Below are 12324 nucleotides of genomic sequence, written 5' to 3'. Positions count from 1 at the left end.
TCTCTCTCTGTCCACTCTGCCTGTCAAAAAAAAAAAAAAAAAAAAAAAAGAGTAAGGCTGTCTCTACCATCCTGTTACAAATCATTGACATCGTATATATTTTGTGCAGCTTAGTTGCATTTCTGTATCCAGCAGCCACTATTTCGTACCTAGTCTATGACACTCTGAGATACTGAGCTTGTAAGTTGAGGAGGACCCATTTTCTGTTCTCAAGTCTTTGTAGTTTTGAGAGAGAGAGAGAGAGAGACATCATAGTATCACAGCATGTGATACATGTGAAAGATATCATAAGGCAAGGTGGATACACCCCACCCTGAGACAGTCTTGAAGAGTAATCAGGAGTTTGCCTAGCAAACAGGATGAACACTGGTATTCTTTTAGGAGGTATTCTTAAAGATGGAGAGGTGAAGCCATGTGGCATCTCTGGGGATTACAGTTGGTTTGAACTGGGTACACTTTTGGATACAAGGGCAAGAGATAGCAAGAGGTAAAGCAGTAGAGAGGTGAAAAAGTGCCAGAAAATTAGTACTGACGATGGTACTGTCCCTTGATGAGGGAACAGATTTGAAGGATGAGGTTATATTTCAGTATAGGAGCTGCTGACATTGGTTCAGGAGCTGATACAGACAGTGCCATTCTTGAGGCACACAACTTGGAAGACTGTCAGTGGATGCAGAGGAAGGGGATCATCTTGTTAAAACAGCTGATGCCTTGATGTTCTTATTGTGAGGGGTAGGGCAGATGTGAGAGGGGATAGGTATGTGGGTAGATGGAAAATGACCTTTAGATAAACAAGGAGGAGAGAGAGCTAGGTGACAAACTGAAGGCTTTTCCCATCTAGTGGCCTGGAATTGAGAACAAGGATGTAATCTGCCAAAACTAAGGGAGTAGAAAGTAGATGAAACACGTGAGGAGGATGGGGAATAATCGCTGGAGGAAACCAGAAGTGGACAGTGACCAGAGGCAAGTGAAAAGGCCTGCACACTGCATTCAAAGTCCCGCAGAACACAGGGTGCCTTTTATTTCAATGCCGTCAAGGTGCACATTTGTTACACAGTGAAAGACTGTGTAGTTGTTTATTTTATTGTCCTTATCTCACAAATGAGGGAAATAAGAATATCTTACAATTGACAAGTTCTAGAACTTTCTGAGAGAAACAAGCTATATTTATTGACCACCCAACACAATAACTAATTAAAATGCTTTTATTTTTCCATTAAATCATGTATTTTCTTTAAGGGGAAATAATTGATTTCTAAACTTTTTAGGTACTTACATGTGCTTCTAAAAAAGCATTTGGAAGTGTCTTAACTAGTTCCCTGGCTATTCATTATTCCTATTACTAAAATCTCTAATTAAGGATTCAGTCAAGTATCAAAGTTAAGTTTGTCCACATACGTTGCAGACTGAATAAAGAACGTTTTCTCTCATTTAACCAACTTAGTTTTGGTGGGGTTTTATTCTTTCTGGTAAGACTTAGATTATTCACCTTCCCCTAGTTCACTTAACTTTAGCAAAGTGACTTAGCTAGTTCAGTTTCCTAAACCTGGAGGGTTGGCCTAAAATAGCTCTCGGGTTTTGTTCGGATCTAACTTCGCAAATTGTGCCTGAGGTTTACACAGCATAATACTGAACGTGGTGCCCATTGACCACCAGAGGGCACTTTGTAGCCTGCCTTCCATTGTAGTGAAATCCACAAGCAATGAAGAACGCTCTCCTTTTTTTAGTATTTATACTGTATTTCACCATTTCTTTGTATTTTTTCACTGTCTTATTATTAATTTTGGTGTTTTTCTATCCCATAAAATGTTTACATACATTCAGTATATGCAATATCATGAAAAGCATTGATTTCCTTTATTAATTAAACTAAAATTAACTTCTGTATTATTTTTATAGTAGCATAAAATCCAATGATTATTGTATTTTATAATGGTTCTGTTCATTGATTTAACATTTTTTTCAGGATAGGCCTTGATTTTGTTCCTGATAGTGTAGCTGTCAGCAGATGATTGAAACAAATCTAAGACACTGAGTTCAACTCTTAGAAATAATGGGCACTTTTTCTCTATTAATGAAAATTTTCTTTAGTTAATCTGTTGAACCATTTTATCTTCATGTTTCTTATACTCTCCACTTGCCAGATTGCAGGTTTTTAAAATATGACATAAACGAATATCTCAGGAAGGAATTGAATTACCATCTTTTTCCCACCCTAACGTCATCCTTGATAAGACAGATCAGTGATTTTTCAGCCTTTTAGGTCATTATGTCCCAGAACAGCCTTAATAAATAGGTCTAGAGGATCATCATTAAAAAGTACTGAATGTCAGAGCAATTACCACCAGAAAGAAAAACATCAGAGCATTTCTTTTGTTGTTAGTGTGAGGGAACACAGGCTTTTTACTGTTCAGATATTGTCAAGATAGGAAAATAAGCAACTGGAACTATTTGGGGGCCGGGGTCATTCAGGACTGAGCAAAGCCACTGTGCTAAATCCTTGCTATTTTACTAATAGGAACAGCATGCCAGAATTTCACAAACTGAAAACAAAGTTGGTGAAGAAGAAGGGAACCCGAGCGTACGCCTGCCAGTGTAGCTGGAGAACCATTGAAGAACTGACTGAACTTCATACGGATCATCTGCTTCGCTGGGTTTGTGGCAAGCATTAAGAAAGCAGATGTCCTGCCAGACAGATGCCCTCACCAGAGCAGTCTCCATTAATCGTAATACTTAGGTAGAGGCCCAATGCCACGCCATTTGGAAAAAGACAGTGGATTTCATTTAACATAACCATACAATTTTTTGAAGACCAAATGGACTTGGGAAGCTAATGTGCTGTAACACTTTGGAATTACTCCTTTCTGATGTGTGATGTTTCAGTTAGTAAGGTAACAGGTAGTCAAGTTCTTTGCTAGCCTACCGCCTATTAAGTGGAAATACGGTGATGGAGTTTCATATAACCATATAGCTTTTCATCAGCAACTGCAGTATTGACTGCTAATACACTTAGTGAAAACATTCATCTTTTTTAGCAGATACAGGGGATAAGGCTGGCCCAGAGAAGAGAGGTCATCTAGGGTGTCTACCTCATCTCCACTAATAAGCTCTGTTGTTCCCAAAGATCATAAAGTAGACCTGGCAGAAACCAAGCGCTCGGTGGCTAACCGTATGTGCTCCAGGAATATAAGTTTATGTTATAAAAGCACTGCCTTACATCTGATCTTACCTCACCAACTCAAAGCAGTGTTATGCACAGTCATGATAAGTATATGTTACCAGTTTGGGCTTATTTTTCCTCCATTTGCTCATTTAGATACAAGAAATTATTAAATTTGATATTTAACCAAATATATCTGTAGAAAATGTTCTTGTTATGAATCTAAAAATCACAAAAATACTCATACAAATACATCAGTTTTGGATTTGTCAAGTACTTTCCAGCCCTTAATTCCTAAAACTCCACCTAGTGCAGTGATACTATTTTCCAGCCTGTGGACTTTTCTGGTAGGATCAAGTTGCTATAGTATTTACTAGGTATGTACATGAAAAGAAAGACAAAGCGTAACAACCAGCAGGTGAACTACTGGGCTCCTTCTTGACATCACTAAAATGTAAGGATCCCTACAATAGTAGCACATTCAGTTCCCTCAAAACTTCCAGCTCCCAGCCCCATGGAAAACTTCTCAAGACTTTCCAATCAACCAAAAACTCTTAAAAAAAATTATTTATTTTTTTGAGAGACAGAGAGACAGAGACAGAAAGATATCTTCCATCCACTGGTTCACTCCTCAGATGCCCACAACAGCCAGGGCTGGTCCAGGCCAAAGCCAGAAGACAGGAACGCCACTCCATTCTCTCACGTGAGTAACAGGGACGCAAGTACTTGGACCATCATCCACTACTTTCCCAGGTACATTAGCAGGAAGCTGGATCAGAAGCAAAGGAACCAGGACTCAAACCCCTGCTTAAGTATTGGATGCCGACATCCCAAGAGGCAGCTTACCCTGCTGCACCACAACCCCATCCCTGCCGAAAACTCTTTACCATGGGCATTCAGTCTGTGGTTCGACTTTGTGACGCAGGGCACGTGAAAGGCAGTGACTGAAGCAGAGACGTGATCTGCCTAGTCTTGTGCTGAAGCCCTTCCAGCCGCCCAGAGTACGGAATATTCAGATCCTTGTCCTAGCTGTGACACAGCTGCATACTTTTAAAATTTGCTCTGGTAAGTCAGGCATGGCAACAGAACAAATCTCATATGAGCTGATGCCCACAATTTTGTATTACAGATGTTTAGAGGTTTTATTCTTCAGTAAATATTTTTTACTTCCCAAAATATATCTCTGTGTGTAATTGCCTTAGAAATAGAGAGGGTTTTGGACTGAAGTCACCTGTTCCAAAAAATAGCAGAACAAACCAGATCCAAGCATACACAGTAGTAATAATAGCATTTTCTTTTTATTCCGGCAAGCAAATTGACTAAATAATTATTTTGAAAATCTTTTTACCTACTTTGGAATAAAATTATCTTTTTATTTATTCTTTTTATTATTTTATTATCACTATCCTCAAACTTAGACACATTGCCTACATTTGGCATTCCATAACATAATAATCATAATAATCCCCAGTGTCAAAAGTACTTATATGAGTTCCCATTTTTATTTTCAGTTGCCTTTATAATATTTTTAATATTGTACTGTTTTTAGTATAAAATGTAGAAAATATTTATATGCAAATGGATATATTAGTGCTAGTTGTAACTTTTGTATCAGTATAGAAGAAAAGGGTAGTTTCTAACCAACTATAATTTTAAAATGCAAAGTCTACAAAACTCTCAATATGTTATGCCCATTTGTCTTTAATATTTGTAATTTCTACTTTTAAAAGTACCTATTGTCAAGTCAAGTTACCACTTTATTTGAAAGGTATTGTACTCTCAGATCCTTATCCTGCCTTGAAATAAGTAAATAATAAATAACTTCCCTTGTATTTTGTTACTTATTATATTTCATAATAAAATATTCATGTGAGCATGAATGTGAGCATTATTATTCATGTGAGCATTAATTTGAGACAGTCTTTTTAAATTTTTCTAAACATCAGGAAAAAGGTTTCCAGCTATCCAGTTGGACAGAGGATTTATTTATTTCTGTTGGGAAGGAGGAGCATGCTGCAAGTTTAAGGGTGTGTGTGTGTGTGTGTGTGTGTACACCTGCGAATGTAAAAGAAGGGTAGTCAGAGGAGCAGGTCCACATTCAGGAAGAACAGCTGGTGCTGATAGAGCATTGCCTATCCACACCCTGTTAGTTGATGTCAGTAAACCTGGCACCCTTCTTTTCCCTTGGCCAAAAAAGATGGCTTCAGACTGAATCTGAATTGCTTTCCCTCCTTTTCTTAGTGATGTAATATCTATTTTTGTTTTAAGTTTTGTTTATTTGAAAGTCAAAATGAGAGAGAAAGAATGAAACAGTGACCTTCAATCTGATAGTTCACTCCCCAAATGGCCACAGCAGCTAGGGCCAAGCCGGAACTCCATCCCTGTCTCCTTCATGGTGGCAGATTCAAGTATTGGGCCATCACCTGCTGTCTCCCAGGGAGCACATAGGCATAAAGTTGGATCAGAAGTAGAGTCAGGCCGCGTACCTAAGCACTCCAAGATGGCATGTGTGTTATCGTTGTCATTACACCACAACGCCCACCTCATCACCTAATATTTTCAAATATGAAAGAAATGAGTCTTCATATTCAATACTACTGAGATGGCATTTAACAGTAATTGAAAATGCACACTTTCCTCAGCTGTTATAGTTTTAACAAAATATCTTATGAGGCAATATACTGCTCCTGTGAGAGGCCTGGGGGAAGCTCCTGGCTCCTGAGCCAGTTTCATTTAAGAATGTCCTTGATAGGGGCAGGTGTTTGGCACAGTGATTGGGTCCCCCTAGGGGGCCACGTTCCAGCCTCACTTCTGTGGGGAGCAACTCGGACTAGACTAAGTTACTGGAATTAAGACTTATTCTATGCATCTGCTCTCCCACAATATGGCGCTGAGAAGGGAGAAACAGCTTCTATACAGCTGCCTCCAGTTCAACCAATAAACTGTAGGACCTACTCCTGATTGGAGGAGAGCAGCGTACTCGGCGTGTGGGTAGCAGAGTTGGGATTGGTGGAAGAGGACTATAAAGGAGGAGAGACGGCATGCACCAGGAACATCTAAGGGGAACATCTATCTGAGGGAACACCTGTGCAGCCCCCGAGAGAGCCGGCCGGCGGTGTGCCGCTCCCCTGCGGAAGTGGGGAAAGTGGCCAGGGGGAACCACCCTTCCACGGAGGTGGAAGGGACGGCAGCCAACCCGGGAAGAACCAGCAGCAAACCCGGGGAGGGCCGAGCAGACAAAAGAACAGCGCAGGGTCCTGTGTCGTTCCTCCATGAAGAGGGGGAGCAACAACTTCTGATCCAGATTCCTGCTGTTGCACACCCTGGGTGACAGCAGAGATGGCTCTGGTACTTGAGTCTCTGCCACCAGGTGGGAGACCAGTTGAGTTCTAGGCTCCTGGCTTCAGCCTGACTCAGCTCTGGGTATTGCAAGCATCTGGGAGTGAACAATCTCTCTCTCTCTGGCTTTCAAATAAAATGAAAGTAAATAAATGAAAATCTCTTTTAAAAAAACAGAATATCCTTAATAGCAAAAATAAAAAATATTTTTACTAATCTCAGCCTTCAAAAACATCTTTTTAACATTTTGTGTGACTAAATGGGAAGTATCTGTAAAGCTCTTGTGCAATTGTCTGAATTGTGAGCCGAGCAAACTACCAGTTTTACAGAATTCATTTTTGCTTAAAATAATGACTAACAAACTATGGATATTCAGAACATTAATAAAGTAAGTCACTTCCAGGAAAACAACTGGCAGGATTCTAAGTGAAAATTAAAATTTTGAAAACTTGTACCTACCACTGTGAGCACGATAGCTTCCCCAATACTTAAATTCTTTCTGATGAGACTAGAGATGATATTAACAAGTAATTTTTGAAACTTTGTGATGAAATGCAATACTATTTAGAAGATCACCAAATATTGCCAAATGACCAGTGCATGATATAGTAAGACTATTCATTTGAAGTGCAAGACAGACCAATGGATTTTTTTTTTTTTTTTTTTTTTTTTTTTTGACAGGCAGAGTGGATAGTGAGAGAGAGAGAGACAGAGAGAAAGGTCTTCCTTTGCCGTTGGTTCACCCTCCAATGGCCGCTGCAGCCAGCGCGCCGCGCTGATCCTAAGCCAGGAGCCAGGTGCTTCTCCTGGTCTCCCATGGGGTACAGGACCCAAGCACTTGGGCCATCCTCCATTGCACTCCCTGGCCACAGCAGAGAGCTGGCCTGGAAGAGGGGCAACCAGGACAGAATCCAGCACCCCGTCTGGGACTAGAACCCGGTGTGCCGGCGCCACAAGGCGGAGGATTAGCCTATTGAGCCACGGCGCCAGAGGATTTTAACAGAGTACTAAAAGCTCATTTGATATGATTTGTTTCTACATAGCAAATAAACTTTTTTTAAAACTAGACCTTGTTAAGCTTTGATGCAATATAGAAAAATAACCACAATCTGAAGTGACTATCAAAATACCATTCTCTTTTCCAACTACATGTCTGCATGAAGCCAGATTTTTTTCTAAGGTTTCAACCAAAACAGTCTGTCTCAAGATAGAGAAAAAGCAGTCGATACGAGAATCCAGCTGCCTCCTATTAAGCTGCGAGATTAGAGATTGGCAAAAACGTAAAACAAATTACACTCTTTCCACTATATTTGTTTTGGAAGATAGTCATTTTCATAAAGTTTTGGTAATGCATAATGGGCTTATTATTTTTAGGCATATATAGTATCTTAATTTTATTTTCTAATACAATAAATACACTACACACACCCCAAAAACACATTCTTTGGAGTTTGCAGTCATTTTTAGGAGTGTAGAAGAGTCCCAAGACCAAAAGGGTTGAGAACTATTGTAGAGTACAACAATCATCCTTCCTACCCATCCCCTACAGATGTGCTTCTCCCCTTCCATCTGCTTTCAGACTACTTATACAACACCTTGTGTTGTAACAGTTGATGTGCTTATTGTAGCTGTCTTAGCAATCTCATTTCAAACTCTTTGAAGGTCTTATGATCTAAGGGAAACTATCTGGGGCAGTTAGGCCACTAACTTCCGAGGCACCGTAAGCCACTGTGTCTTTTGGCTCATCTATAAAATGAGAGTTGGACTTAACAACCTACACATTTCCTTCTAGCTTGAAAACTGTATGAATACTCTTTGCTTAAAAATACCTTGATAGGTCCAATGTTATGTTCTCCTCACATCGGGAGATACGGCCTGTGTGGTGAGGAAAGCCCAGCTTCTGGAGTCAGTGGTTCATGGATCTCAAAATGACATCATCTGTGTTGTCTGCAAACTCTCAATCAATGGAGTAAAAAAGTGCACCACTTACCACTGAGGAGGGTAGTAAGTGCTCTTGGAGGGAAGGAAACGGGTCCGTACGTACAGCGGACCGGCATGCAAATCAAGGTGGGAGACAGAGTTGCTTCCTCCTTACAGCAGCCGAGTTGGTGCAGAACAGCATCCACTGAGGCAGTAGACAGCCGGATGTGTTTGAGGAGCTGCAATTGATTTTGCCCGCTTTTTCTATCAGTGTGGTGAGATCTGAGGCTGCACTGGTGATCTAAGTAGGACTGAATTAAACCTGCCCCCACAGAGTCAGCCTCGTGGGATAGAAATGGAACTAGCTGGAAGCAATTGACGAGAAAGATGACAAGCATTTTTCCCAAGTGATAGACTGTGCGTGTGGTACTATTCATAATTACTCTCTCCTCTCCTTCCAGGAGGTTTGTAAACAATGACAGCCTATGAGAATGCAAGGACCTCAGGGAGACAGTCCCAAGAAAACCATGCCCAGTTAGGGCAAGGTCAGGGATGAGGAGTTCATTTACCATCAAATGGGCATTCCAGAAGGCAACAGCGGGCGGAAGGTGGGAGAGGCTGGGGATGGCAACGGGTGGGGAAGAACTGAGCAGGAATAGGAGAGATCCCAGAAGGAACTTACATTCTCAGCCAAGAAACAGTGGGGATGAGCGCCCTGGAGTGACTGACCTGTCTCAAGGATTGAACGGAAACAGGTCTGCATTAGAAACAATGTGGCTCCCATGTGTGACATAGGCTCACTCTGGCCCTGGTGGTGACCCAGACTGCTAGACTGCTGGTGTTTGTCACCCAGATCAACACTACATCCTTTCCTCTCAGTTTTGAATAGAGTTGATTTAAATAGGATCCAAATTGTTGAGGAACTGCAGAGTTCATCTCTGGCTAGGAACGTACAGTGTGTCCAAGGGAAACAGGTGCTGCGGTCATTGTTTCAGACGTCATTTACAGGCACTGAATGCTTGGTAGTAAAGCCCAAGAACTAGCTCTTCTCAAGGATCCACTCATCAGACCAAGTCCATTTTGATGCTGAGAGGATTGGGATTCAGACAAGTAAAGAAAGTTGAGAAAGACTGAAGGCCCAGGCTTGAGTTTTGCTGGAGATCTATAACCGATGGCAGCCAGGAAGGGTAGACACTATTGAGATAGTGTCATCATTCTTACTTGCAGATGAGGAAACTGAGGCATAAAGAATTTGCCCGAAGTTACACAGGTTGTATGTAGCAGAGTAGCACTCAAACCTAAATCCACCCAACTCACATCTGGGAGTAAGGGGAAGGAGAAGTAGCTCTCTGTGAGATGCACAAGAGCAGAGTTGCAATTGAGTAACACGGGCTTGCACGCTGGTATTCCCCTGCAAAGACCTGATGGCCTAACTGGTGAATAGTCAGGACTGTGAGAATATACATGCCCAGTTTTGCCAGAACAGTATTTTCACATATTTCGTGTGGTTTCGTTTCAAGGAAGCAAGATATAGTGCCCATGTTTAGCTGGGTTTCAGGCTGTCTCACAATGCTTATGGAAAGGTGGTAGCTTCCAGGAGCAGGATGAGAGGAAGGCCAGGTTAGGCACAGAGGAGAGAGCTCCGTAATCCATTAGTCATGTCTGCCATGGGCTCAGGGATAGGGAAGGAGAGGGGGCTGTGGATTTGATAACCCGGGCACAGGATTGGGGCCTGGATTCTTGTCTAGCTCAGTGGTTCTCAGCCATGGCTTTAGATTGAATCAGCTGAAGAGCTGGTCCAGAAAGTCTGATTAATTTGTCTGCAGTAAAGCCCGAGCATTGGCACTTTTTTCAAATTCCCAGTTATCCTAGAGTGTAGCTAAAGTTGAAAGCCACTAACACCAATAAGGCCGTGGACATATCACTTTTCTCTGAGCTTTAATCACCACCTCTATACAAATATGTTCCTCTCCAGAGCTCTTCTTGCAGTATAGAAACCATGAGGAACTCAGTGGTATTTTAAAAAAATTATTTACTTGAGAAACAGGTGGGGTAGGGAAGACAAGAGAGAGAAAAAGAAAGAGAGGGAGAGAGAGAGAGAGAGAAACTTCAATCACTGATTTATTCCCCAAATGCCGCTGGGTGAGGCTGAAGCCAGGAGTCAGGAACTCAATTCTGGGTCTCCCATGTGAATGGTAGGAACCCAACTACCTGAGCCATCACTTTTGCCTCTAGCGTCTGCATTAGCCAAAAGGTGAGTTTTGAGTCCCAGACACTCTGACATGGGTATCTTACCCACCAGGGCCAAATGTCAACCTCATACTAAGTGGTTTTAATGTCCTTTCCAGGATTAAATGTTCATGAATCTCTTGTCTTGTGCAATCTTTCTAAAATGATTATTTTATTTAGGACTGTGTTTTGTCATTAACATTTCTGTTAGTTCCTAGAAACAACATGGTGTCAATGCCAAGTTTAATTTTTGAGTCCCATAATGACCCGTTCACCTTACACACAAAATAATAGCAAACTCCAAATCTAGACAAGGCAAATCCTTTGCCACTAGGAGAAGCACCTCTGAGAGTGTGGCCAACTAGGAAATGTCATTGGCTGCATCTTCCATTGAGAAGACCAGTACTTGGTCACAATGTGATGTACAAAGCATGACTCTAGAAAGTGAATGGAAAACAATTGTGTCAATAGAGAAACTTAACTTAGAAGCCAATGTAAGTTCTTAAATTCAAGACTTTAAATTGAGGTTGACAAAATATATGGGGAAAATTGCTACAGGTTTGCTCTCAAGGAATAGAATGCCTCATCTTTACATTTTTCTTGAGGGAAGGAGGATTAAACAAGATTTTTCCTACTAGAATGAGGCATATCCTATTATAAATACCTGCAGCCTGCGCATCTGGTGCCGGAAGCACACAAAAATGCCTTTCAGGTCCCTTCCCTCTGGCCTGGGTTTCCCTCCACAGCTGACTGTGCACTAAAGACCACGTGGGCTTATTTCCACTCAGCTTTTATGTAAGGATTGTAGGTATTTAACTGAGTTACCAGCACAAAACTTACTCCAAAATGTCCCAGATACACTGAGGAACCAAGGGAGTGAAAAAAAGGATTTGTATCACCCATGGCCTGACCTCTAGCGACGTGGGTGATGTATGTTCTCATGAGGCCCACTGCTGTGTCCTCACAATGGAGCTGCATGCCGCTTCTTGCCTTTGTGCCTGCTGAGCAGCAGAGTCTGACCCTAAACCAGCTGTGTTAGGTTAGCTCAGAGCACAGGCCTTGACTGCCTGCACCTGACTCCAGGCATGCACGATCTTCTACAGATCACTTACCCTCACTAAACTGCTTCTCCCAAACCAATGCAACTGAGATAGACAACAATCCTCACTTCAGAGAGGTTAATGCTGGAGGAAGTAGTTAAAAATAAAAGTAATCCAGATAGGACACTTAGCAAGGCCTTCGGTACATAGTAACTGCTTAGCATGCATGATTTGCTGAGCTTTCTGTTTAGTGGAAAAACGCACTTCTCAAAATGACTTACGCCGTGATTCTAGATACGTCTGCGCCTTGAACATTCTTCCTAGTTTGCCCCAAACACTGTTTCTTCCCAGCAGCTTCATCTTACAGCTACGGCACCAATGTGACTCATTTAATGGGAACCTTTAAAGCACAGTGCATTTCACTTAAATGCCCAGGGCCAGGTGTTGACAACAGGGCCCAGAGGTGATAGTTTTCAGAGAGGAGTAGGGATTGGTAAAACATGGGTCGTTTCCTAAAGAATTTGAATAATTGGTCTTTTAGGTCAGGCGTCTTTGTGTCCAATGCTAGACATCTAAATCTACAGGCCAATGGTACGTTTAGGCTATTTCGCAACCTAGTGAAATTCAACACTGGAT

The 12324-nt window shown here is 41.7% G+C and overlaps 1 protein-coding gene across 1 annotated transcript in view; it reads left to right on the top strand.

Moving 5' to 3' along the window:
* Window positions 1–5040, top strand: part of CFAP418 (cilia and flagella associated protein 418) — a 31176-nt gene extending 26136 nt beyond the window's left edge. Inside the window, exon 6 of the mRNA XM_002710701.5 lies at window positions 2519–5040. Coding sequence (XP_002710747.2) covers window positions 2519–2672 — 154 coding nt within the window. The 3' untranslated portion in view covers window positions 2673–5040. The remainder of the gene's footprint in view (window positions 1–2518) is intronic.
* Window positions 5041–12324: the final 7284 nt, after the last annotated feature.

The sequence above is a fragment of the Oryctolagus cuniculus genome, chromosome 6 (assembly GCF_964237555.1).
Source record: "Oryctolagus cuniculus chromosome 6, mOryCun1.1, whole genome shotgun sequence".
Classification (NCBI taxonomy): Eukaryota; Metazoa; Chordata; class Mammalia; order Lagomorpha; family Leporidae; genus Oryctolagus; species Oryctolagus cuniculus.
Note: the sequence above shows the minus strand (reverse complement) of the source record. Positions and strands in the feature narration are given on the sequence as shown.